Raw genomic sequence first — 27,854 nt, 5'->3', positions numbered from 1 at the left:
AAGCCGATTTAACAATTTAGAGATGTCTTACCTCATTAGATTCTCCTGCTGTTTTGAGAATGAGGACACTTCCCTCTAATAATCTATCTGGACTTCTTTTCAGTGTCTGATCAGCTGGCAGCGTGTTGTCATTGTAAGATCTGACAAACTTGAAGTCACTGGTGTGTGAGCCCGTTGTCAGGTAAGCGTCATAATTGTAAGAACTCCGGAGTGTTCCTGTTCCATCCACCTCTGCATAGTTGGGAGGGAAATACCCGCTGGGAATGGCGACTGCTCCATCAAACAACAGTCTAGGTTTCCTCCTACGGCAAAACCTCACGGCCAATATTATAATGATGAAAGTCAGGAAGAAGGTGGAGACTGACACCAGAGCAATGATCAAGTAGGAGGTTAGTTTGGAGTCCTTCCCCTCATAAGACATGTCTTTCAGCTCAGGAACTTCAGCCAGGTTATCTGATATCAGTAAGTAGACAGAACAGGTTGTAGACATAGAGGGCTGTCCGTTATCTTTCACTGATATAACCAGGTTCTGCTTCATACTGTCAGAATCAGAAATGTCCCGCTGGGCCCTGATCTCTCCACTGTGGAGACCAATAGTGAAAAGTCCTGGATCAGTCGATTTAACAATCTGATATGAAAGCCACGCGTTCTGCCCAGAGTCAACATCCACAGCTATAACCTTGGAAACCAGGGACCCCGCCAGAGCAGCTTTGGGGACCATCTCAGTCATCAAGGAGTTCCCTGCTGGAGCAGGGTATAATATCTGTGGAGAGTTGTCATTCTCATCTGTTATGAAGACACTCACAGTCACGTTACTGCTGAGTGGAGGAGAACCATTGTCTCTGGCTACAACCTGGACCTTGAAGCTCCTAAACTGTTCATAATCAAATGCTCTCACAGCATGGATCACCCCCGTGTCTCCGTTAATGGATACATATGAAGACACCGGGACACCGTTGACCTCACTGGGCAGTAGAGAATAGACCACTGTGCCGTTCTGTCTCCAGTCTGGGTCTCTGGCAGTAACAGAACACATAGAGGAGCCAGGCTTGTTATTTTCAGTCACATAGGCGCTGTAGGATTGTTCTTCAAACACAGGAGGGTTGTCATTTACGTCAGAGACAGATAGATGAATAGTCTTTGAGGAGGATAAAGGTGGGGATCCCTCATCAGAAGCAGTGATAGTTATGTTATAATCTGATATCATCTCACGGTCCAATTCACTGGTAGTTACCAGAGAATAGTAGCTTTTAATGGAGGGATTTAGTTTGAAAGGAACATTCTGCTGGATGGAGCAGCGGACCTGTCTATTTGCCCCTGAGTCTTTATCCTGAACATTAATGATGCCCACCTCTGTACCAGGTGACACATTCTCAGGAATGGGATTGGTCAGAGATTTTATAGATATCAATGGCGTATTGTCATTTAAATCTGTAATCTCCACTATAACGTTGGCAAAAGAGTTAAATCCAGAGTTGTCTTTGGCTTGTATGCTCAATTCATATGTTGAGTCTTTTTCGAAATCTATGTGACCAACTATGCTTATTTCACCAGTTTTGGGATCAAGGGAAAATAAGTCTCCCAATTTCTCTGAGGTGGGTCCAAATCCATACGTCACTTCTCCATTCGCCCCCTCATCAGCGTCAGTAGCAGAGACAGTAATAACAACAGATCCTATTGGCGAGTTTTCTGGCAGATTAACTTTATACATGTTCTGACTGAACACTGGTTTATTATCATTTGCATCGAGAACAGTGACGTGTATAACTACAGTACCAGATCTCTGAGGAGTCCCTCCGTCAACAGCAGTAAGCAGTAATGTCACCTCTTGCTGTTGTTCACGATCTAATTCCTTTTCCAAGACCAACTCGCCATACTTTCCACCACCATGATTAGTGTGAACGGCCAAACTAAAGTGTTCATTCCTTTGTAATGTATAGCTTTGGACAGCATTGAGGCCAATATCTGCGTCATGAGCCTGATTGATTGCAAACCGGGCGCCTTTGTCTGCCGACTCTCTGATCTCAAATTTTAAAACTTCTGTTCCAAATTGTGGTGCATTGTCATTGATATCTTGAATCTGCAGAATTATATTATGTAATTCTAAAGGGTTCTCCAAGACAATTTCATATTTCAAGGAGCAAGAAAGCCTTCTAGCGCAAAGTTGCTCCCTATCCAAAATTTCAGCGACAACCAATTCACCAGTGTTCAAATTAATATCACAATAGCGTTTGTTGTCATCATCAACATCTAAGCGAGCCTTTCGTGAAATTAGTCTTTTGGCGTCCAATCCCAGATCCTTTGCTATATTTCCGATTACCGAACCTCGTTTCATCTGCTCCGGAATAGAATAGGTCACATCTCCATAGCTGGTGCGGAAGAGCAAAGGAAACAAAGCCAGCCAAAACATCGATGCACGGATAGAAAAACCATAATATTCCATTTTAAGTCCAGACGGCCTGATCTTAGCCAGAGCTTCTGAAATGTGATATCCAATATATATATATTTTCCCAGTAGCCAGGTCTACAACGCTTATGCACAAAGGTCTGTCGTTTTCACGTCTAATACGATCCGCCCCCCATCCCGTGTTTTGTACACGTGGGTGGAGAGAGACTTTAGCTATAATTGCTGGTAGATAGCGACACTCTGTGTATTTAACAAAAACTGCAGAGATGGTGTGTAAGACTTTTAGGCACTTAAGTCAATGCACATGATATGTGCTACGTAGTGGAGGAACCAAATGCAGCAGGACGCAGGCGAAGAAGGTTACGTGAGTTCAATCCGGAAACACGGGAGCACAGACAATAGCACAAACATTACAAGGATTTGACAAGAGAACAAAATAAGTCGGCTGGTATAAAAAGCATGAGGGGTCTAACGAGGGAAGGGGGTGCAGGTGAGACTGAACATAACGAGGCGATGGAAGAATCACATCAGCACGACCACAGATACTCAACACGAGGCAACAAGTAAGTAAGTAAGTAAGTGAGTAAATTAGTAAGTAAGTAAGTCAACCTTTATAGAGCTCTTCACAGCACGAGTGCACAGAGTGCTTCACAGCGGAGATATAAAAATACATAACACATAAAAAAAGGGACAATACAAAGGAAAGTGAACACAGAACACAAGGGCAGACAGTAGGGGCGGGATGTGATAAATACGAATAGAAAATGACATACACTCACACATAGAGATGAGCCAATCACACAGGAGGGACACACAAGGGCAGGAAGAACAGTCGGTCTCAAGGTAGCAGTGCGGGGTGTGACAGTACAAGATGATTATTAAGTATAATCTTAAACATTAACCACGATATAGACTAGGATTTAATTCGTTTTGAATGCAATTTAATATTATTTTTTAATATATGTTGGTAAATATGTATGGGGCTTTAGTCTACTCTTTACCACTGTCCTTTAGCTTTTACTGTGAACGCGTGGAAATAGGCCTAATTGCTTTGAGCTATTACAATTGTAGCCTTAAAGGACTATGCTCGTTTTTGACAACCTGGACCTTATTTACGACATATTATAAGAAGTTTGACTCACCCAGATCACTTTTGTGTTGTTCGGAGGCCTGTAGAAGAAATTTAAAATCCAGCGCGAGCCAGTATATCCATGTAATGGCGGCGCACGGGGCAAAGGGAATGCAGCTTCTAAAAATCCATTTTCGGCCGCTAAACGGTTGTTTTCATCAATCACATTGCATGAATCGACAGTTGATATTCCTCTACGCGAGCCATTCTTTCGGTTTTCAAATACGTGGTCTGTAGCCACTGTAATATGATCTTTACACTGGCTATGCTCCCTCAGATTCTCTGCGCTACGATCGGATTGTTGCTGACGAATGACGACGACAATATTCTCGGCACCAACTACGATCGTAGCGCAGAGAATGTGAGCCGGAGAATAGCAGGCTGCGCGCTGGCCTGTGCGCATGCGTGCTGGAGCAAGTGGGGGAGAGGCTTCTAAAGATCATATTACAGTGGCTACAGAGTATTTGAAAACCAACCGAAAGAATGGCTCGCGTAGAGGAATATCAACTGTCGATTCATGCAATGTGATTGATGAAAACAACCGTTTAGCGGCCGAAAATGGATTTTGAGAAGCTGCATTCCCTTTGCCCCGTGCGCCGCCATTACATGGATATACTGGCTCGCGCTGGATTTTAAATTTCTTCTACAGGCCTCCGAACAACACAAAAGTGATCTGGGTGAGTCAAACTTCTTATAATATGTCGTAAATAAGGTCCAGGTTGTCAAAAACGAGCATAGTCCTTTAATGGTACATAAGACCATTAAATGAATACATAGCTAATGGGCTTAACATGTAAAAACAAGGCTTAGGGCCCTATTTTCGTGCCGGAGCTAAGTGCTACGGTTGTCCGTCGCAAACGCAATGTTTCTCGGTTCCACCGAGTTTGGTGCGCAATGAAGACGTATGACAATTGCGAGTTTGGTGTGTCGTCATTGCACACCAAACTCGGCGGAGGCGAGAAATATTGGGTTTGCGACGGACAAAACTTAGCCCTTAGCACTTTGCTACGGTACCAAAATAGTGCCCTTGTTACAGCCTCTCTCATTAAATTGAAATGACGTGGCATATCATTCACCGCAGGCTTAAGGTTGCGTTACTGTTTCCTCATCTCAGAATCTCACGTTGATGAAGGGGGGGGATATTGTGCTGTCTTTTCAAACACCATGTGCCAGACTAATTCATTCTTGATATTCTTTGGAAAAGATTTAAACTGTGCCTCTGGTATGCAGCTTTTGCTGTGAACATCAACGTAAATGAATTGAGCTATGGCAGGTAGTCTGCCTATAACACGTTCGCCTACCCATTGAATAAGTAGCAGGTGGGCTTACCATGTGGACACAATACTCAGACTATCTGATAGCTCACATCAAATTGAAATTAGTCTGTGGATTTCTCTGCCACTTTGTTCACCACAGGCCTAGCTTTCCACTAGGCTGACTATAGAAACAGGGGAGCTGTCCACAAGCTCTGGTGCTGAAACAGACTCTTCCTCATAGTAGCCTAGCATAGCAAGCACTGACAAACTGACCAACGGGTTATGTAGAATTAAAAAATGCAGCCCTGAACATTGAAGCTGTCATTGAAAGGTAAGTCCAAAGCAAATGTGCACATTAATAGGACAGGCTTCACCTACCCGTAACCTTTAAGGCGAAACCTATATACAGTAGGCTTACACTTCAGTCAAATTATGCCCATAAAATGAACATTTTAATCTGAGACTGATCTTCTCCCGTTATTAATGTTCAAACTGAAATTTGCTCACCTCAGAATCTCCTGTGCTGTTGAGCATATTAACGCTATCCCCGTAGTCAACCTGTCTCTTCTGGAGAGTGTGGTCAGCTGGCAGCGTGTTGTAAGATCTGACAAACTTGAAGTCACTGGTGCGTGAGCCCGTTGTCAGGTAAGCGTCATAATTGGAAGAACTCCGGAGCGTTCCTGTTCCATCCACCTCTGCATAGTTGGAAGGGAAATACCCGCTGGGAATGGCGACTGCTCCATCAAACAGCAGTCTAGGTTTCCTCCTACGGCAAAACCTCACGGCCAATATTATAATGATGAAAGTCAGGAAAAAGGTGGAGACAGACACCAGAGCGATGATCAAGTAGGAGGTTAGTTTGGAGTCCTTCCCCTCATAAGACATGTCTTTCAGCTCAGGAACTTCAGCCAGGTTATCTGATATCAGTAAGTAGACAGAACAGGTTGTAGACATAGAGGGCTGTCCGTTATCTTTCACTGATATAACCAGGTTCTGCTTCATACTGTCAGAATCAGAAATGTCCCGCTGGGCCCTGATCTCTCCACTGTGGAGACCAATAGTGAAAAGTCCTGGATCAGTCGATTTAACAATCTGATATGAAAGCCACGCGTTCTGCCCAGAGTCAGCATCCACAGCTATCACCTTGGAAACCAGAGACCCCGCCAGAGCAGCTTTGGGGACCATCTCAGTCATCAAGGAGTTCCCTGCTGGAGCAGGGTATAATATCTGTGGAGAGTTGTCATTCTCATCTGTTATGAAGACACTCACAGTCACGTTACTGCTGAGTGGAGGAGAACCATTGTCTCTGGCTACAACCTGGACCTTGAAGCTCCTAAACTGTTCATAATCAAATGCTCTCACAGCATGGATCACCCCCGTGTCTCCGTTAATGGATACATATGAAGACACCGGGACACCGTTGACCTCACTGGGCAGTAGAGAATAGACCACTGTGCCGTTCTGTCTCCAGTCTGGGTCTCTGGCAGTAACAGAACACATAGAGGAGCCAGGCTTGTTATTTTCAGTCACATAGGCGCTGTAGGATTGTTCTTCAAACACAGGAGGGTTGTCGTTTACGTCAGAGACATATAGATGAATAGTCTTTGAGGAGGATAAAGGTGGGGATCCCTCATCCGTAGCAGTGATAGTTATGTTATAATCTGATATCATCTCACGGTCCAATTCACTGGTTGTTACCAGTGAGTAGTAATTTTTAATGGAGGGATTTAATTTGAAAGGAACATTCTGCTGGATGGAGCAGCGGACCTGTCTATTTCCCCCTGAGTCTTTATCCTGGACATTAATGATGCCCACCTCTGTACCAGGTGACACATTCTCGGGGATGGGATTGGTCAAAGAGTTGATGAATATAATTGGTGCGTTGTCATTTATGTCGGTTACGTCTATCAACAGTTTCGTATAAGATACCAAACCTGCGCCATCTTTGGCAAGCACACGTAGTTCATAAAATGAATGTTCCTCGTAATCAATCGTCCCAGTAAGTTTGATCGCTCCAGTTTTACTGTCTAGCATAAACAATGTCTTTTCATCTTCAGATATTCGACCAAATTCATAAGCAATATCTCCATTTGCCCCCTCGTCTGCATCCGTAGCTTTGACTGTGGTCAAAATAAAACCTATTGGTGAATCTTCTGGCAAATTAACGTTGTAAGCATTCTTGCTAAAAACAGGAATGTTGTCGTTCGCATCCAGCACAGTGACATGAATAGCAACAGAACCAGATCTCTGTGGAGTCCCGCCATCAACAGCATAAAGTAATAATGTCACCTCCTGCTGATGTTCACGGTCTAACTCCTTCTCTAACACTAATTCTCCGTATTTCCCTCCATCCTCGTTTGTATGAACAGCCAAAGAAAAATAGTCATTCATTTGCAAAGAGTAGCTTTGGACAGCATTCTGTCCTATATCCGTATCGTGGGCCTCGTTGACAGGAAAACGAGTACCTTTTACAGCCGACTCAGTGATTTCCAGCTTAATTCTATCATCTGCAAATTGGGGTGAATTATCGTTAATGTCCTGAATCTGAAGAGATATACGATGCAACTCCAACGGATTTTCGAGAACCATTTCGAATTTTAATGCACAGGAAATCCTCAGACCACAAAGTTGTTCTCGATCCATTCTCTCAGCCACAACGAGATCACCAGTATTGAGATTAATAGCACAATAGCGTTTGCTACCATCCATATTTAAGCGAGCTTTTCGAGCCGACAGTCTCCTATTATCAAGCCCCAGATCCTTCGCTATATTTCCGATTACAGATCCATCTTTCATCTCCTCTGGAATAGAGTAGCTCACGTCTCCATTGCTGATGGGCACGAAGAACACAAGGACGGCCATACGGAAGAATAAAGCAAAATATCGTCGGTCTTCCATTCTGAATTGTAAATCCAATCCACTTTGTTTACCGTTACAAAGTTTAAAACATAAACACCAAATCAACTAGATGATCGTTATCAAGAAAACGTAAAACAAACGCATATATCCGACTTGCTCCTCTGAAAAGGTAGCGAATAACTCCCCTTTGTACTTGTGTGGAGACGTGTATGTATTAGCTGGTAGACAGCGACATCCTGAGCCGTTAACAGATACAGCAGATAACGTCCAATATACTGTAGGCCTACTGTACTACTCCTCATTCCTGCACCGTTTGAAATGGTAAATGTGCAACTAACTTGATGTTTTTTTTTAATTGTATTTATTTATTATTATTTATTTTTAGAAACGGGTTATAACATTCAAAAGTATTCAACCCATATGAGTGTATGCTATAATCTATGCAGCACATTTAAATACCGAAAATTGTGATTTTAGTTTTTAGAAATCGTCGTTATTATTTCCATGGTGTTTACACGTAGGCGACAAATTATTTACACGTGCAACATTTGCTTCCCCTTCTTTATACACTGTTAAAAAATCGATATGACCGCGGATTAGGCTCATCAGATACAAGTATGTCGCTGTCTGAGGTGCTGAAATTAGCCGATTCGGATTTCAGAAGTTCAAAATGCAGGGAGGCCCATACATTCTTAATAGTAAGATACTGATTGGAGGGATACATTGTTCCTAAGTACATTGCTCGAAATACATCAGAAAAAATATAACTACAAATGGTCTAATGAAGGCTGAATCGAAGTAAATTACAATTGAATTCAAGGATTGCAGGACCATGGACCACATCCATTCAAACTATGTCAGCATATCATACAATCACAGCGACGACACAACTTCAGTGAGCTATTGAGTACAAAACAGTCAACCAATTCCTTTTCAATCAGGATAAGAAAAAAGAGTTGAAGATATCACTCCCATCCCATTATGGACACCTAACTAGACAAATGTAATACACTGTGCTAGATTTCTAAATAAATTAAATATCGGCAACTTATATGCAGAAAATATGCAGACATCACAGATGAAATTGCTCAATTCCCACTACAGAGAGGGTTACCTATTAGTTGTCTTACCTCATTGGACTGTACTGTTGTGTTGAGAGTGAGGACGCTTCCCTCTAATAATCTATCTGGACTTCTTTTCAGTGTCTGATCAGCCGGCAGCGTGTTGTCATTGTAAGATCTGACAAACTTGAAGTCACTGGTGCGTGAGCCCGTTGTCAGGTAAGCGTCATAATTGTAAGAACTCCGGAGCGTTCCTGTTCCATCCACCTCTGCGTAGTTGGGAGGGAAATACCCGCTGGGAATGGCGACTGCTCCATCAAACAACAGTCTAGGTTTCCTCCTACGGCAAAACCTCACGGCCAATATTATAATGATGAAAGTCAGAAAAAAGGTGGAGACTGACACCAGAGCGATGATCAAGTAGGAGGTTAGTTTGGAGTCCTTCCCCTCATAAGACATGTCTTTCAGCTCAGGAACTTCAGCCAGGTTATCTGATATCAGTAAGTAGACAGAACAGGTTGTAGACATAGAAGGCTGTCCGTTATCTTTCACTGATATAACAAGGTTCTGCTTCATACTGTCAGAATCAGAAATGTCCCGCTGGGCCCTGATCTCTCCACTGTGGAGACCAATAGTGAAAAGTCCTGGATCAGTCGATTTAACAATCTGATATGAAAGCCACGCGTTCTGCCCAGAGTCAGCATCCACAGCTATCACCTTGGAAACCAGGGACCCCGCCAGAGCAGCTTTGGGGACCATCTCAGTCATCAAGGAGTTCCCTGCTGGTGCAGGGTATAATATCTGTGGAGAGTTGTCATTCTCATCTGTTATGAAGACACTCACAGTCACGTTACTGCTGAGTGGAGGAGAACCATTGTCTCTGGCTACAACCTGGACCTTGAAGCTCCTAAACTGTTCATAATCAAATGCTCTCACAGCATTGATCACCCCCGTGTCTCCGTTAATGGATACATATGAAGACACCGGGACACCGTTGACCTCACTGGGCAGTAGAGAATAGACCACTGTGCCGTTCTGTCTCCAGTCTGGGTCTCTGGCAGTAACAGAACACATAGAGGAGCCAGGCTTGTTATTTTCAGTCACATAGGCGCTGTAGGATTGTTCTTCAAACACAGGAGGGTTGTCATTTACGTCAGAGACAGATAGATGAATAGTCTTTGAGGAGGATAAAGGTGGGGATCCCTCATCCGTAGCAGTGATAGTTATGTTATAATCTGATATCATCTCACGGTCCAATTCACTGGTAGTTACCAGAGAATAGTAGCTTTTAATGGAGGGATTTAGTTTGAAAGGAACATTCTGCTGGATGGAGCAGCGGACCTGTCTATTTCCCCCTGAGTCTTTATCCTGGACATTAATGATGCCCACCTCTGTACCAGGTGACACATTCTCAGGGATGGGATTGGTCAGAGATTTCAGCGATATCAACGGGGCATTGTCATTTACATCTGTAATCTCGACTATAACATTGGCAAAAGAAGTCAGCCCAAAGTTGTCTTTAGCTTGAATGCTCAATTCATGAATTGTTTCTTTTTCGAAATCTATTTTTCCAACAATGCTTATGTCACCAGTTTTAGCATCAAGTGAAAATAAGTCTCCCAATTCCTCTGAGGTGGGTCCAAATCCATACGTCACTTCTCCATTTGCCCCCTCATCTGCGTCAGTAGCAGAGACGGTAATAACAACAGAACCTACTGGCGAGTTCTCAGGCAGATTCACTTTATAGACATTATGACTGAATACTGGTTTATTATCATTTGCATCGAGAACAGTGACGTGTATAACTACAGTACCAGATCTCTGTGGAGTCCCTCCGTCAATTGCAGTAAGCAGTAATGTCACCTCTTGTTGTTGCTCACGATCTAACTTGTTCTCCAAGACCAACTCGCCATACTTTCCACCACCAGGATTTGTGTGTACGGCCAAACTAAAGTGTTCATTCCTTTGCAATATGTAGCTTTGCACAGCATTGAGGCCTATATCTGCGTCATGAGCCTGATTTATCGCAAACCGGGCGCCTTTGTCTGCCGACTCTCTGATCTCAAATTTTACAAATTCTGTTCCAAACTGAGGAGCGTTATCATTTACATCTTGTATCTGCAGGATTATGTTGTATATTTCTAATGGATTCTCCAGCACTATTTCATACTTTAAGGTGCAGGAAAGCCTCCTAGCACAGAGCTGCTCCCTATCTATAATTTCTGCGACAACCAATTCACCAGTGTTCAGATTAATATCACAGTAGCGTTTGTTGTCACCATCAACATCTATGCGAGCCTTTCGTGAAATTAGTCTTTTGGCGTCCAATCCCAGATCCTTGGCTATATTTCCAATTACCGACCCGCGTTTCATCTCCTCTTTAATAGAATAGGTCACATCTCCGTAGCTGGTGCGGACGAGCAAAGGAAACAAAGCCAGCCAAAATAAGGAAAAACAAATCGAGGAGCTCCTGCATTCCATTTTCAAGAAAGACGTTTCAAATCCTAATCATCTGGCAATCAAATACCATCCAGGCCGAATAACTATGTATTGTCCGTCTCAAATAGAAACAACCAACTCTTATTTTCAGTGCGAAGCCTACACGACGTTTTCGTTAAGTGGGTGGAGAGAATCATGTAGGCTACAGTAACATCAATTGCTGGTAGATAGCGACACTCGGTGTAATTCATTAAAATTGCAGGAATATGTTTGCTAGACCAGGCACTCCGTCTCAATGGTTATTCCTAATGAGCATCCCATAGATCTACCAAGATGGTAGTGGCTTCTACTGTAGCCTGAAACACAGGCTTTTATTTACGTTTAATGTTTCACGTCAGCATTCATAAAATAGCTCAGGGCTGCAGCTGAGCTTGAGTTTGAGGAACTAGGTATTGTAGGGTAAATCCAATGAATAAACTAAGTGTGCCATCTCTATTAAACAGTAATGTGTACAAGATTCTCGGAATAAGGAAGTCACTATCCAGTAGCCTATTATCAGGCAAAAGGGAAACGTTCACCGACTATTGTGTAATAATAGCTTCCCGCTAGTACCCAGTGAACGCAGGCTACAGGCAGCTAACACACGGGAGCTATCCATGGTACTGAAACCTGACTGAAACAGGCCAAAGTTTCCACTGAGAAATGTAGTTGTGGAACGGGACGGACCATATCATTTGGAAATGAATAAAATACAGTGATTGAACATAATAACATGCCTTTATAAAAAACCTTAGTTACAAAAGTAGGTAGCCTATCCCACAAGTAGATCATCGCATGTAGGCTAAAGCAATGTCTAATCTGGTTAAGAATACATTGTTGAGTCTGATTACATTTCATACAAAATGTAATCTGGTTTTGAAAAAAATAAAAACACGCTTAATTTACTGTTGCGTGGGCCCACCACGTTGTAAGATATGCGCCAAAATTAGGTCATAGTGCTGGTTATGTTGCGGCTAGACTTAACAGCTGCCCAAAAAATAATAACATAAAAAAATCGTATATATATATATATATATATATATATATATATATATATATATATAGTATTTACAAATAATAACAAGGCAGGACAACTTTGTTGATAATCATGACAATAATAATAGAATAGAGATTGTAAAAGAAAAAAAGTATACAACATCACCATATAGGGTTAGACAGTATCACTTAAAGTAAGCCGAAGTATTTCACCCTCTATCCATATCTCAGCCTCTTCTCCTATTGCAGGGTTGCCTATTGCCACCTACACAGTGTGTACATCATTACATCACTATTCCATGATCCCCTTTCCCCCCATAGAGGGAAGTCATGAACTAGAACCTTTAGAAGAAAGAAGAGAAAGAAAAGGGACAGTCACCTTCACCCTTGGTGTGGAAACCCTTGCATGGTGGCCATCGCTAGGGTGGGTCCAATATACTCTAAATAGGGTTGCCAAGTCTCAAACAATGTTCCCACTGTAGCATATAGTACATATACTATATGGACATAAGTATTACACCTACACATTACACCTACAGGAGCTTTTATGACATACCATTCTAAATTCATAGGCATTAACATGGAGCTGGTCCCCCCTTTGCAGCTATAACAGCTTCCACTCTTCTGGGAAGGCTTTCTACAAGATTTTGGAGTGTGTCAGTGGGAATTATTGCCCATTCATCCACCAGAGTATTTGTGAGGTCAGACACTGATGTTGGATGAGACACCCCATCACCAAGGCCATACCATGTGTTAGATGGAGTAGTGTAACGCACGCCACCACTGGACTCTGGAGCACTGGAGATGTGTTCTGTGGAGTGACGAATCATGCTTCTCTATCTGGCAGTCTGATAGACGAGTCTGAGTTTGGCGAATGCCAGGAGAACTTTACCTGCCTGACTGCATTGTGCCAACTGTAAAGTTTGGTAGAGGAGGGATAATGGTCTGGTGTTGTCAGGAATGCCTAGGTCTCTCTCCTAGGCTTATTTAGTAGTCTGGGGAGGCAGGGATGAATTAGAGTTGATAACTCTAATAGACAGTTAGACACTGACAGTTTTCTTGGATAACTGCAAGGGCAAAGCCCTCTCAACCGGCAAGGTACGGTGGTAAAAGCTAATGTGGTATCCTTACTGATAAAGTGCCTGAACTGTAAGTATCTACAAAATGATAGTTCTCCAGGTTGTATCACTGCTGCAGCTCGGAGAATGACAACAGGGTTTGGCCTTCAAATAAGTCTCCTATAATTGTTTTAATTCTTGGTTGTGCCAGGCTTTGAAACCCAGGTCTTGACAGGCTGGTGCTGAAAAGGCTATGATTTACCTGCAGAAATCAAAATCGGTTTGGGTATGGGACAGAAAAAAAAGCAAAGGACAAAGTGACAGCATATGCTAAAACATATAGGAGCCTACACAATGACATTGCAGGGGTGTGTGAAAACCCCCTTGTACTGTTCCAAAAGTAGCACTGTACCAGCAGTATAGGCCTAGAGAGGCCATGTCTCTCGATCAAGATTAAGGCCATTTTATGTAGGCTATTACACTAAAATAAAGGTATATTACACACATTTCTTCAAGGTAGGTAGTGCAAAGAGTAGTAGTGTGTGTGTTACACTTTCCATTAGACTCAAGTGAGAGTTGCCACCCAGCAGAGCATTACAAGAGATTAAATGGCGTAACCAAGTCAGTTTCTTGGGTCCTCCCTGTTTTTCAAACACGCTATGTGTCATAAATGGACCAAAGTCTATTCATGACATAAAACAAGATTTCTTACCTCATTAGATTCTCCTGCTGTGTTGAGAGTGAGGACACTTCCCTCTAATATTCTATCTGGACTTCTTTTCAGTGTCTGATCAGCTGGCAGCGTGTTGTCATTGTAAGATCTGACAAACTTGAAGTCACTGGTGCGTGAGCCCGTTGTCAGGTAAGCGTCATAATTGTAAGAACTCCGCAGCGTTCCTGTTCCATCCACCTCTGCATAGTTGGGAGGGAAATACCCGCTGGGAATGGCGACTGCTCCATCAAACAACAGTCTAGGTTTCCTCTTACGGCAAAACCTCACGGACAATATTATAATGATGAAAGTCAGGAAGAAGGTGGAGACAGACACCAGAGCGATGATCAAGTAGGAGGTTAGTTTGGAGTCCTTCCCCTCATAAGACATGTCTTTCAGCTCAGGAACTTCAGCCAGGTTATCTGATATCAGTAAGTAGACAGAACAGGTTGTAGACATAGAGGGCTGTCCGTTATCTTTAACTGATATAACCAGGTTCTGCTTCATACTGTCAGAATCAGAAATGTCTCGGTGGGCCCTGATCTCTCCACTGTGGAGACCAATAGTGAAAAGTCCTGGATCAGTCGATTTAACAATCTGATATGAAAGCCACGCGTTCTGCCCAGAGTCAGCATCCACAGCTATAACCTTGGAAACCAGGGACCCCGCCAGAGCAGCTTTGGGGACCATCTCAGTCATCAAGGAGTTCCCTGTTGGAGCAGGGTATAATATCTGTGGAGAGTTGTCATTCTCATCTGTTATGAAGACACTCACAGTCACGTTACTGCTGAGTGGAGGAGAACCATTGTCTCTGGCTACAACCTGGACCTTGAAGCTCCTAAACTGTTCATAATCAAATGCTCTCACAGCATGGATCACCCCCGTGTCTCCGTTAATGGATAGATATGAAGACACCGGGACACCGTTGACCTCACTGGGCAGTAGAGAATAGACCACTGTGCCGTTCTGTCTCCAGTCTGGGTCTCTGGCAGTAACAGAACACATAGAGGAGCCAGGCTTGTTATTTTCAGTCACATAGGCGCTGTAGGATTGTTCTTCAAACACAGGAGGGTTGTCATTTACGTCAGAGACAGATAGATGAATATTCTTTGAGGAGGATAAAGGTGGGGATCCCTCATCCGTAGCAGTGATAGTTATGTTATAATCTGATATCATCTCACGGTCCAATTCACTGGTAGTTACCAGAGAATAGTAGTTTTTAATGGAGGGATTTAGTTTGAAAGGAACATTCTGCTGGATGGAGCAGCGGACCTGTCTATTTCCCCCTGAGTCTTGATCCTGGACATTAATGATGCCCACCTCTGTACCAGGTGACACATTCTCAGGAATGGGATTGGTCAGGGATTTGATGAATATCACAGGTGCATTGTCATTAATGTCGGTTATGTCGATCAATACTTTCGTATAGGACACGAGTCCTGCTCCGTCTTTGGCAAGTACACGCAGTTCATAAAAGGACTGTTCCTCGAAATCAATCGGTCCAGTAAGTGTGATCGATCCCCTATTACTATCTAGCTCAAATAATTTCCGCGCATCTTCAGATATTCGACCCATTTCATAAGTAATCATCCCATTTGCACCATCATCTGCATCCGTGGCGCTCACTGTAGCTACCACGGTGCCCAAAGAAGAATTTTCTGGCAAAGTGACTTTATACTCCTCTTTGCTAAAAACGGGAATGTTGTCATTTGCATCCAGCACGTTGACGTGTATAACTACCGTCCCAGATCTTTGTGGAGTTCCACCGTCAACTGCAGTAAGTAATAATGTCACCTCATCTTGTTGTTCTCGATCTAACTCCTTCTCTAACACTAACTCGCCATATTTCCCTCCGTCTCTGTTGGTATGAACAGCCAAAGAAAAATGGTCATTACGTTGTAAAGCATAGCTTTGAACAGCATTCTGACCTATATCCGCATCGTGGGCCTCGTTGATGGGAAAGCGGGCACCTTTCACGGCAGACTCTCTGATTTCTAATTTTATAGCATCATCTGCAAATTGGGGTGAATTATCGTTAATGTCCTGAATCTGAAGAGATATACGATGCAATTCCAAAGGATTTTCGAGAACCATTTCGAATTTTAACGCACAGGAAATCCTCAGACCGCAGAGCTGTTCTCGATCCATTCTGTCAGCCACAACGAGATCACCAGTATTCAGATTAATATCACAATAGCGTTTTGTACCGTCCACATCTAAACGAGCTTTTCGAGCTGACAGTCTCTTATCATCAAGCCCCAGATCCTTCGCTATATTTCCGATTACAGATCCACGTTTCATTTCCTCTGGAATAGAATAGCTCAGGTCTCCATTGCTGATGCGCACGAGGAAAACAAGCACAGCCATCAGGAAGAAAAGAGAAACATATCCTCGGTTTTCCATTCTGAATTGTAAATCAAAAGAACCTTGATGTCCTGATGTTTTTATGTAAATGAGAACCACTTTGATTCCTGCTACAAAACGTAACGTAAAACCCGCGTCAACTACAGATGATAATCAAGGAAATGGTAGAAAAACGCATGCGAATTACTCTACTCCTGTTTAGACGTAGAGAATAACACCCCCTTTGTACTGAGGAGACTGGTGGAGACCTTTCCAGCTGTCCTTAGCTGGTAGACAGCGACATCCTGAGTCCTTAACAAATACAGCAGATGATAAAGGCATATCCTACCCCTTTTGGTATTCCCTGATTAATGTACAGTAGCATTCATGAATCTTAAAGGGAAAATGTGCAACTGTCCAACCTGGGTTTATCAATAAATAGCATTGATAAGAGACCTGTTAGATGGGCTGAAATAATAACATAGACCCATTAGGCCTACGTGGTTGAGTGTTAGAATTGTATTTATTTATTTATTTATTCTTGCAGGGACAGCGCACAATTAAAACGTAATTGCACCAGAGTTAGCTAGAAGATAACATACAGTAGGCGTACCTGGGCAGGTAAACAAATAAGAACCACAGAGCAGCAACTACACGGCATAAAACAGTCCATGAATGTGAAATAGTTCAAATCAGTATAATATAGGGCAATCTTTGGTGATGATACATTTGTGTTGACTTTAACCAAAGCTTGAGGCTAGTTTTAAGCACTGTAAAGCTTCTTGAGTTTCTAATGTTTGTGGGTATAGAATTCCATTTCCCCACTATTTTAACCGAGAAAGCAGATTGATCAAAAGCTGTCTTTCTGAACTGCGGTACTCAGTCATCCGTAAATGCTCAAGTTCTACCGGCACCACCACTGCCGGGATAGGCGAGGCATCCGCTAGGAGGGTGTGCGTCTGTGCGAGATTAGGAATAATTTTAAACATCAGGCATGCATCAGAGTAAAATAAGAAGTTATCAAAATTTAGGAAATTATATTTTTCAGGATGTTACAGTGATTACAGAGAGTCTTTTTAATCTTGTTAAGTTGTACTTGAGGGTAATCACAACTGTGACCAGGTTGTTATGCAGTAAGAGAGATGGTGGAAAACCATAGCATTTACAAAAAGCTTTGCGGCAGACGGAGAATACCGCTACACAATGCTCTATTATTCAGATTAAATTTAACATTGATAATGACCCTACTAACTTATTTTTTGTGTCAATTATAATGCCTAACGTTAGATATTTAACGTGTCACAGGTGTGAGGACTTCACCATTAATTAAAATGTCAGGATTAATTGAATTATTATTCCTCGCTGTGAAATACAAGCAACGGTTTTGCCTACATTAAGGGTCAAGCATAAACTAGCCATTTCGACACCTTGCTCGTTGCCGCTGTCAGTTTGGCTGTTTGTTTAAAAGTAAAACATTTAAAAATGTGTAATGTGCTTTCACTTACTCTTTAAGATTCTTCATAATTATTACCCTATTGCACGATGCACATTAGTTTCATCGGCATCGTGCAATATTTGTTTTTCGTCCTGTTTCTTATTTTTTAAGAATTAGCCTAACAGCAAAGGCTCAGTGACAGTATCGCTGTCCGAGGAGCTGAAACATATCCGACATGAAGTTTGAAATGCACTAAAGGGCCAACAATTCTTGATAAGGACATTGTAGGAATACAATATTAGGGTGATACAAAATTGTTCTCATGTAGATCGCTCGAAACACACCAGAAACAAATGTTACAATAAAATAATTCCTAATCAGGGCTGAGACGAAGTAAACCAACACTGAATACAAAGGTTGGTGGACCATTGAATTCAGTCTAACCATCAGGGAGGTTAGACTACACTATGCTTAAGTCAGCTAGGCCTTTTTAGTAATAGTCATATATATCTATATATATATATATAGATAGATAGATAGATAGATAGATAGATAGATATCGGTCGGGATTTCGACCACACAACAGCACAGAGACTGCTCTAATTAAGGTATTTAATGACATCCATTTAAACACAGATAATGGCAAAATCTCAGTCTTAGTAGTACTGGATCTCAGCGCTGCGTTCGACACGGTAGACCACAACATACTACTAGGCCGACTGGAAAATTGGTTTGGAATTTCTGTTACAGTGTTAGATTGGTTTGAATCCTACTTAAAGGACAGGGACTATTTTGTGTCTATAGGCAACTACAAATCTGAGCTGACAGAATAGGCTCCATCCTGGGGCCTATTCTGTTCAACATTTACATGCTCCCACTAACTCAAATTATGGAAAGCAACAAAATATGTTACCATAGCTATGCAGACGACACACACATTTATATCACCATATCACCAGGAGACTATAATCCCATACAAGCGCTGAGTAAGTGCATTCAACAAATCAATGATTGGATGTGCCAGAACTTCCTCCAACTAAACAAAAATAAAACTGAAGTAATTGTTTTTGGAGCCAAAGAAGAACGATTAAAAGTCAGTGCTCAACTTCAATCAGTAATGCTAAAAACCACAAACAAAGCCAGAAATCTTGGTGTAGTCATGGACTCAGACCTGAATGTCAACAGCCACATTAAGTCAATTACAAAGTCAGCCTACTATCACCTGAAGAATACATCAAGGATCAAAGGATTTATGCCCCAGAAGGATTTGGAAAAACTTGTCCATGCATTTATCTTCAGTAGACTCGACTACTGTAACGGCGTGTTTACAGGTCTCTCTAAAAAATCGATCAGACAGCTGCAGCTGATTAAGAACGCTGCTGCTCGAATCCTCACTAAGACTAAGAAAGTGGATCACATCACACCAGTTCTAAGGTCCTTACACTGGCTTCCTGTCTTTCAAAGAATTGACTTTAAAATACTGCTGTTGGTTTACAAAGCACTGAATGGTCTAGGGCCAAAATATATTTCTGATCTGCTCATACGCTATGAACCATCCAGACCCCTCAGGTTGTCTGGCACAGGTCTGCTTTCTGTCCCAAGAGTTAAAACAAAACATGGAGAAGCAGCGTTCCGTTTTTATGCTCCACATATCTGGAACAAACTACCAGAAAACTGCAGCTTACTAGCCTGAAGACTTTTCTTTTTGCCACTGCTTTCTAAGAGGAGTTATGTTTATGGAGTATACTGTACTGTATACTGCATTGTAACTTTTATTCCTGTATTCTATTTGTCCTGCTTTTTGTTTTAAATGTCTATAATGTCTTGCATTTTGTTTTAATGCTTTTAATGTCTCATGTAAAGCATCTTGAATTGCCCTGTGGCTGAAATGTGCTATATAAATAAACTTGCCTTGGCTATATATATGTTTATATATATATATATATATATATATATATATATATATATATATATATATATACATACATATACACTGTATATGCACACACACTTTCAGTCGTGTTAAGAAAAAATAGTGGATATTAATTTCCATTGTGGTCAAATAACTTGCCCAAATGGACACAAGCTGGCTTTCGAAATAAAATAGGTAGAGAAACTATTTTTATTTCTTACCTCGTTAGATTCTCCTGCTGAGTTGAGAGTGAGGACACTTCCATCTAGTAATCTAGAGGCACTATCCAGTAGTCTCTCATCAAGTAAGAGAGAAACGTTCACAGACTATTCTCCAATAAGTAGCTTCCCGCTAGTACCAAAGCAGCACAGGCAGCTACAAACACTCGGGAGCTATCCATGGTACTGAAACAGGCCAAATGTAGCTAGTTGTGGAACAGAGACGACATGATTAGTGGATAAAAATAAAATACAGTTCTTGAACATTTAATAGGCCTTCATAAAAACAAGTTAGTTCCAAGGCATTCCAAAAGTAGATGGGCTATGCTACATCCTCGCTCAATTTTTAGGCCTAACGATAGTTACATACGCTGTAATGCATGTATTTTAATCTGATGTAATGACTAAAGCGACGTGTAATCTGGTTTTAACAAGAAATTGATGAGCCTATACACTTTATACAAAACGTATTAATCCGGTTAAAAAAAAAAAAAAAGACTTCAAATTTACTGTTGCGTGGGCCGTCCACGTTTTAAGATATGCGCCAAAATGAGGTCATAGTGCTGGTTATGTTGCGGCTAAGTAGACTTAAAAGCTTCCCGACAATATAACTGTTAATTTTCACATGAGAAAGAATCTCAAATAAATTGTCTTACCTCGTTCAGTTCTCCTACTGTGTTGAGAGTGAGGAACCTATCTGGACTTCTTTTCAGTGTCTGATCAGCTGGCAGCGTGTTGTCGTTGTAAGATGTGACAAACTTGAAGTCACTGGTGCGTGAGCCCGTTGTCAGGTAAGCGTCATAATTGTAAGAACTCCGGAGCGTTCCTGTTCCATCCACCTCTGCATAGTTGGGAGGGAAATACCCGCTGGGAATGGCGACTGCTCCATCAAACAACAGTCTAGGTTTCCTCCTACGGCAAAACCTCACTGCCAATATTATAATGATGAAAGTCAGGAAGAAGGTGGAGACTGACACCAGAGCGATGATCAAGTAGGAGGTTAGTTTGGAGTCCTTCCCCTCATAAGACATGTCTTTCAGCTCAGGAACTTCAGCCAGGTTATCTGATATCAGTAAGTAGACAGAACAGGTTGTAGACATAGAGGGCTGTCCGTTATCTTTCACTGATATAACCAGGTTCTGCTTCATACTGTCAGAATCAGAAATGTCCCGCTGGGCCCTGATCTCTCCACTGTGGAGACCAATAGTGAAAAGTCCTGGATCAGTCGATTTAACGATCTGATATGAAAGCCACGCGTTCTGCCCAGAGTCAGCATCCACAGCTATCACCTTGGAAACCAGGGACCCCGCCAGAGCAGCTTTGGGGACCATCTCAGTCATCAAGGAGTTCCCTGCTGGAGCAGGGTATAATATCTGTGGAGAGTTGTCATTCTCATCTGTTATGAAGACACTCACAGTCACGTTACTGCTGAGTGGAGGAGAACCATTGTCTCTGGCTACAACCTGGACCTTGAAGCTCCTAAACTGTTCATAATCAAATGCTCTCACAGCATGGATCACCCCCGTGTCTCCGTTAATGGATACATATGAAGACACCGGGACACCGTTGACCTCACTGGGCAGTAGAGAATAGACCACTGTGCCGTTCTGTCTCCAGTCTGGGTCTCTGGCAGTAACAGAACACATAGAGGATCCAGGCTTGTTATTTTCAGTCACATAGGTGCTGTAGGATTGTTCTTCAAACACAGGAGGGTTGTCGTTTACGTCAGAGACAGAAAGATGAATAGTCTTTGAGGAGGATAAAGGTGGGGATCCCTCATCCGTAGCAGTGATAGTTATGTTATAATCTGATATCATCTCACGGTCCAATTCACTGGTAGTTACCAGAGAATAGTAGTTTTTAATGGAGGGATTTAGTTTGAAAGGAACATTCTGCTGGATGGAGCAGCGGACCTGTCTATTTCCCCCTGAGTCTTTATCCTGGACATTAATGATGCCCACCTCTGTACCAGGTGACACATTCTCAGGGATGGGAGTGGTCAGAGACTGTATAGATATCAACGGGGCGTTGTCATTTACATCCGTTATCTGGACTATAACATTGGCAAAAGAAGTCAGTCCTGAGTTGTCTTCGGCTTGGATACTGAATTCATAAATTGACTCTTTTTCGAAATCCATTTCTCCAACGATGCTTATGTCACCCGTTTTGGGATGGAGGGAAAATATTTTCTTCACATCGTCTGAGATGGGACCAAATCCGTATGTCACCTCTCCATTTGCCCCCTCGTCTGCGTCAGTAGCAGACACAGTAATAACAACAGAACCTACTGGCGAGTTCTCAGGCAGATTAACTTCATATATGTTCTTGCTGAAAACTGGTTTATTATCATTTGCATCGAGAACAGTGACGTGTATAACTACAGTACCAGATCTCTGTGGAGTCCCTCCGTCAACAGCAGTAAGCAGTAATGTCACCTCTTGTTGTTGCTCACGATCCAACTCTTTCTCCAAAACTAGTTCGCTATGCTTTCCACCACCAGGATTAGTATGAACGGCCAAACTAAAGTGTTCATTCCTTTGTAATATGTAGCTTTGGACAGCGTTGAGGCCTATATCTGCGTCCAGTGCCTGGTTCACAGCAAACCGGGCGCCTTTGACTGCCGACTCTGTGATCTCAAATTTAACAACTTCTTTTCCAAATTGAGGAGCGTTATCATTTACATCTTGTATCTGCAAAATTATGTTATGCAATTCTAAGGGATTCTCCAGGACTATTTCATATTTCAAGGAGCAGGAAAGCCTCCTAGCGCAGAGCTGCTCCCTATCTATAATTTCACCGACGACTAGTTCACCGGTGTTCAGATTAATATCACAATAGCGTTTGTTGTTACCATCAGCACCTAAGCGAGCCTTTCGTGAAATGAGTCTTTTGGCGTCCAATCCCAGATCCTTGGCTATATTTCCAATTACCGACCCGCGTTTCATCTCCTCGTTAATAGAATAGGTCACATCTCCGTAGCTGGTGCGGACGAGCAAAGGAAACAAAGACAGACAAAATAAGGAAAAATAAATCGAGGAGCTCCTGCATTCCATGTTCAAGAAAGACGTTTCAAATCCTAATCATCTGGCAAACAAATACCATCCAGGCAGAATTACGTATTGTCCGTATGAAACACAAACAACCAACTGTTCTTTTCAGTGCGAAGCCAACACGACGTTTTGGTCTAATTGTATAAGGGGGTGGAGAGAAACATGTAGGCTACAGTAACATCAATTGCTAGTAGATAGCGACACTCGGTGTAATTCGTTAAAATTGCAGGAACATGTTTTCTAGACCAGGCACTCCGTCTCAATGGTTATTCCAAATAAGTAGCCTATATGCCTACCAAGATGGCAGTGGCTTAAACTATAGCCTCAAACACAAACTGATATTATTTAATTCCAAAGGATACAAACTATCCTTTCACGACAGTATTCATAACATAGCTCAGGGCTGCAGCTCAGCTCGAGGCTGATGAACTCAGTATTCTCTAGAACGCAGGCTGGATCCAATGAATGAACTAAGTACTATTAAACAGTAATGTGTACACGATGCTCAGAATAAGGAAGGCACTATCCAGTAGTCTATCATCAAGTAAAAGAGAAACGTCCACATACTATTCTACAATAAGTAGCCTCCTTCTATAGTTCCAACGCGGGTTACAGGCAGCTAAACCCGATGGGAGCTATCCATGGGACTGAAACAGGCCAACGTTTCCACTGAGAAATGTAGCTACTAGTTGTGGAACAGAGACAATATAGCATTCATGGAAGAGAATAATATACAGTCCTTGAACATATAACAGGCCTTCATAAAAACAAGTTAGTTCCGAAAATAGGCATTCCTAAAGTAGATAGGCTATGCCACATCCCCGCTAAATTTTTAGGCCTAACGATAGTTAGTTTGTATACGCTGCAATGCACGTTTTTGATCTGATGTAATGGCTTACGCGACGTCTATTCTGGTTTTAAAAATATATTGTTGAGCCTGATTACGCTTCATACACGACTTATTATTCTGGTTTTGAAAAACCTTAAACGCTGCCAGAAAATATAAATGTTAATTTTCACCAGATAAAGGATCTGAAATAAATTGTCTTACCTCGTTCAGTTCTCGTGCTGTGTTGAGAGTGAGGACACTTCCCTCTAGTAATCTATCTGGACTCCTTTTCAGAGTCTGATCAGCTGGCAGCGTGTTGTCATTGTAAGATCTGACAAACTTGAAGTCACTGGTGCGTGAGCCCGTTGTCAGGTACGCGTCATAATTGTAAGAACTCCGGAGCGTTCCTGTTCCATCCACCTCTGCATAGTTGGGAGGGAAATACCCGCTGGGAATGGCGACTGCTCCATCAAACAACAGTCTAGGTTTCCTCCTACGGCAAAACCTCACGGCCAATATTATAATGATGAAAGTCAGGAAGAAGGTGGAGACAGACACCAGAGCAATGATCAAGTAGGAGGTTAGTTTGGAGTCCTTCCCCTCATAAGACATGTCTTTCAGCTCAGGAACTTCAGCCAGGTTATCTGATATCAGTAAGTAGACAGAACAGGTTGTAGACATAGAGGGCTGTCCGTTATCTTTCACTGATATAACCAGGTTCTGCTTCATACTGTCAGAATCAGAAATGTCCCGCTGGGCCCTGATCTCTCCACTGTGGAGACCAATAGTGAAAAGTCCTGGATCAGTCGATTTAACAATCTGATATGAAAGCCACGCGTTCTGCCCAGAGTCAGCATCCACAGCTATCACCTTGGAAACCAGGGACCCCGCCAGAGCAGCTTTGGGGACCATCTCAGTCATCAAGGAGTTCCCTGCTGGAGCAGGGTATAATATCTGTGGAGAGTTGTCATTCTCATCTGTTATGAAGACACTCACAGTCACGTTACTGCTGAGTGGAGGAGAACCATTGTCTCTGGCTACAACCTGGACCTTGAAGCTCCTAAACTGTTCATAATCAAATGCTCTCACAGCATGGATCACCCCCGTGTCTCCGTTAATGGATACATATGAAGACACCGGGACACCGTTGACCTCACTGGACAGTAGAGAATAGACCACTGTGCCGTTCTGTCTCCAGTCTGGGTCTCTGGCAGTAACAGAACACATAGAGGAGCCAGGCTTGTTATTTTCAGTCACATAGGCGCTGTAGGATTGTTCTTCAAACACAGGAGGGTTGTCATTTACGTCAGAGACAGATAGATGAATAGTCTTTGAGGAGGATAAAGGTGGGGATCCCTCATCCGTAGCAGTGATAGTTATGTTATAATCTGATATCCTCTCGCGGTCCAATTCACTGGTAGTTACCAGAGAATAGTAGTTTTTAATGGAGGGATTTAGTTTGAAAGGAACATTCTGCTGGATGGAGCAGCGGACCTGTCTATTTCCCCCTGAGTCTTTATCCTGGACATTAATGATGCCCACCTCTGTACCAGGTGACACATTCTCAGGGATGGGAGTGGTCAGAGACTTTATAGATATAAACGGGGCATTGTCATTTACATCTGTAATCTCGACTATAACATTGGCAAAAGATGTCAGTCCTGCATTGTCTTTGGCTTGAATACTAAATTCATAATTTGACTCTTTTTCGAAATCCATCTCCGCAACTATGCTGATTTCGCCAGTTTTGGGATTGAGGTAAAATAATTTCTTTACGTCGTCTGAGGTGGGTCCAAATCCGTATGTCACCACCCCATTTGCCCCCTCGTCTGCATCAGTAGCAGAGACAGTAATAACAACAGAACCTACTGGCGAGTTCTCAGGCAGATTAACTTTATACAAGTTCTGTCTGAAAACTGGTTTATTATCATTTGCATCGAGAACAGTGACGTGTATAACTACAGTACCAGATCTCTGTGGAGTCCCTCCGTCAACGGCAGTAAGCAATAATGTCACCTCTTGTTGTTGCTCACGATCTAACTCTTTCTCCAAAACCAGTTCACTGTGCTTTCCACCACCAGGATTAGTATGAACGGCCAAACTAAAGTGGTCATTCCTTTGCAATGTGTAGCTTTGGACAGCGTTGAGGCCTATATCTGCGTCATGTGCCTGATTCACAGCGAATCGGGCGCCTTTGTCTGCCGACTCTCTGATCTCAAATTTAACAATATCTTCCCCAAATTGCGGAGCGTTATCATTAACGTCTTGTATCTGCAGAATCATATTATGTAGTTCTAAAGGATTCTCTAGGACCATTTCATATTTTAAGGAGCATGAAAGCCTCCTGCCGCAAAGCTGCTCCCTGTCTATTATTTCAGCGACGACTAGTTCACCTGTGCTCAAATTAATATCACAATAGCGTTTTTTGCCACCGTCAACATCTATGCGAGCTTTCCGGGTCAACAGTCCTTTGGCATCCAGTCCCAGATCCTTGGCTATATTTCCGATTACCGATCCACGTTTCATCTCTTCGTTAATAGAATATGTCACATCTCCGTAGCTGGTGCGGACGAGCAAAGGACACAAAGCCAGCAAAAATATCGATGGACAAATTGAGACGCCCTTGTATTCCATTTTCAAGAAAAACATAGTCAAATTCTAATCGTGTAGCAATCAAATACCATATAATCCAGGCAAAATATCTACTTATTGTGTGTCTAAAATATAAACAGCCAACTGTTCTTTTCAGTGCAAAGCCTACACAATCCTTTCGCCTTGTATTGTAGAAGTGGGTGGAGAGACATATAACATCAATTGCTGGTAGATAGCGACACTCGGCGTACTTCATTAAAACTGCAGCAAAATTAGACTAGCCCTCATAATCTCAATGGTTATTCCGCATTCCTAATGAGTATAGGCCTACTGAGATGGCAGTAACTTATACTGTACTCTGAAAAAAATAAATGCCTATTGAAGTCAAATTTATTCATAGATGCAAACTATCTTTTCACGTCAATATTCATAAGAGAGCTCAGGGCTGCAGCTCAGCTGGTTGATAAACTAGGTGTTATAGGAAGTAGGCTAAATCATAAATAAACTAAGTACTATGCCGAGTAAACAGTAATGTGTACAAGATGCTCAGAATAAGAAATGCACTATCCAGTAACCTCTCATCAAGGAGAAGAGACACGTTCACACACTGATCTGCAGTATAAAGTATCCCAAGTGACAAGTACTCGCACGTCACGTTCACTACACTCAGACAGATACATAAACACGAGGGAGCTCTCCAGAGGCCGTGGTGCTGAAACAGGCCAACGTTTCCACTGAGAAATGCACTGCAGCTAACATGGACGGGAAAAAAATAATTTGCGAATGTATTGGCTGATGATATCATAGGCCTGTATGAAGTTCCAGACGTCATATCCTCGCTCAAAGTTTAGGCTTGGCGGAAACCCACTAGTGGCACAAGCGCCCAGACGCTTTATTCCGTGCGCAGATATAAGCAAAAAGGCCCCCACGGCCCCACTAGACGCTATTTTTCAAAGCGCATTCCGTGAACGACAGACCACTAACAGAACATTCTGGATTTGTAAACTTCCTTGCATTTTTTTTCCAGCTAGTGTTGAATTTGTGACTTCTGATTGGATTAGTACGAGCATTTGGCCAGTAGCCTACAAGCCTAGGCTTAATTAATTGAAGAAATTATATAGCCTACTATAATAAAGAAGAAAAAACATTATAAAAACCAATATGCAAAATGTATGACTTGATTTAACTTCATTCATCCCACAATGGTGATTGTCTCGGTTCCCTACTAGGGCCTGTATGAAAAATATAAGTTCCGTATAGGGTCTGTATTAACATATAAGTTCCCTAGGGCCTGTATTCAAATATAAGTTCCCTAGGGCCTGTATTCAAAATCAAAGGCTATGTGTCGGAGCCAATTCTCATTTGGCTGCAGGCCTACTGTAGCATACAGCCTAATTGTTATCACGACCTTATTATTTTTATATTTATTATTCTAATGTTTATTATTATTATTATTATTAGTAGTAGTAGTAGTAGTAGTATTACATGCATTTAAGTGCTTTGTTCGTGGAATAAAGAT

General features: G+C 42.2%; 5 protein-coding genes across 5 annotated transcripts in view; all 5 read right to left on the bottom strand.

Moving 5' to 3' along the window:
- Positions 1 to 27,854, bottom strand: part of pcdh1g18 (protocadherin 1 gamma 18) — a 145,233-nt gene that overhangs the window by 114,334 nt on the left and 3,045 nt on the right. The gene's annotated exons all lie outside the window — the stretch shown is intronic.
- Positions 17 to 2,335, bottom strand: LOC311318452 (protocadherin gamma-A11-like; the record flags this gene model as incomplete). The annotated part of the gene is made up of 1 exon (XM_084449803.1): positions 17 to 2,335. One exon carries the CDS (start codon positions 2,333 to 2,335, stop codon positions 17 to 19), a length of 2,319 nt encoding a protein of 772 aa, XP_084305929.1.
- Positions 5,273 to 7,621, bottom strand: LOC311318451 (protocadherin gamma-A11-like; the record flags this gene model as incomplete). Its single annotated transcript, XM_084449802.1, has 1 exon — positions 5,273 to 7,621. Exon 1 carries the CDS (start codon positions 7,586 to 7,588, stop codon positions 5,273 to 5,275), a length of 2,316 nt encoding a protein of 771 aa, XP_084305928.1. The 5' UTR covers positions 7,589 to 7,621.
- LOC311318450 (protocadherin gamma-A4-like) lies at positions 8,525 to 11,124 on the bottom strand (the record flags this gene model as incomplete). The annotated part of the gene is made up of 2 exons (XM_084449801.1): positions 8,782 to 11,124; positions 8,525 to 8,551 (listed from the first exon to the last, which is right to left on the bottom strand). Exons 1-2 carry the CDS (start codon positions 11,083 to 11,085, stop codon positions 8,525 to 8,527), a joined length of 2,331 nt encoding a protein of 776 aa, XP_084305927.1. The 5' UTR covers positions 11,086 to 11,124.
- On the bottom strand, positions 13,170 to 26,026 carry LOC311318449 (protocadherin beta-16-like; the record flags this gene model as incomplete). Its single annotated transcript, XM_084449800.1, has 6 exons — positions 13,170 to 13,181; positions 13,957 to 16,112; positions 22,662 to 22,843; positions 24,084 to 25,330; positions 25,520 to 25,572; positions 25,711 to 26,026. 6 exons carry the CDS (start codon positions 26,024 to 26,026, stop codon positions 13,170 to 13,172), a joined length of 3,966 nt encoding a protein of 1,321 aa, XP_084305926.1.

Source organism: Borostomias antarcticus (genome assembly GCF_949987555.1).
Source record: "Borostomias antarcticus genome assembly, chromosome: 15".
Classification (NCBI taxonomy): Eukaryota; Metazoa; Chordata; class Actinopteri; order Stomiiformes; family Stomiidae; genus Borostomias; species Borostomias antarcticus.
Note: the sequence above shows the minus strand (reverse complement) of the source record. Positions and strands in the feature narration are given on the sequence as shown.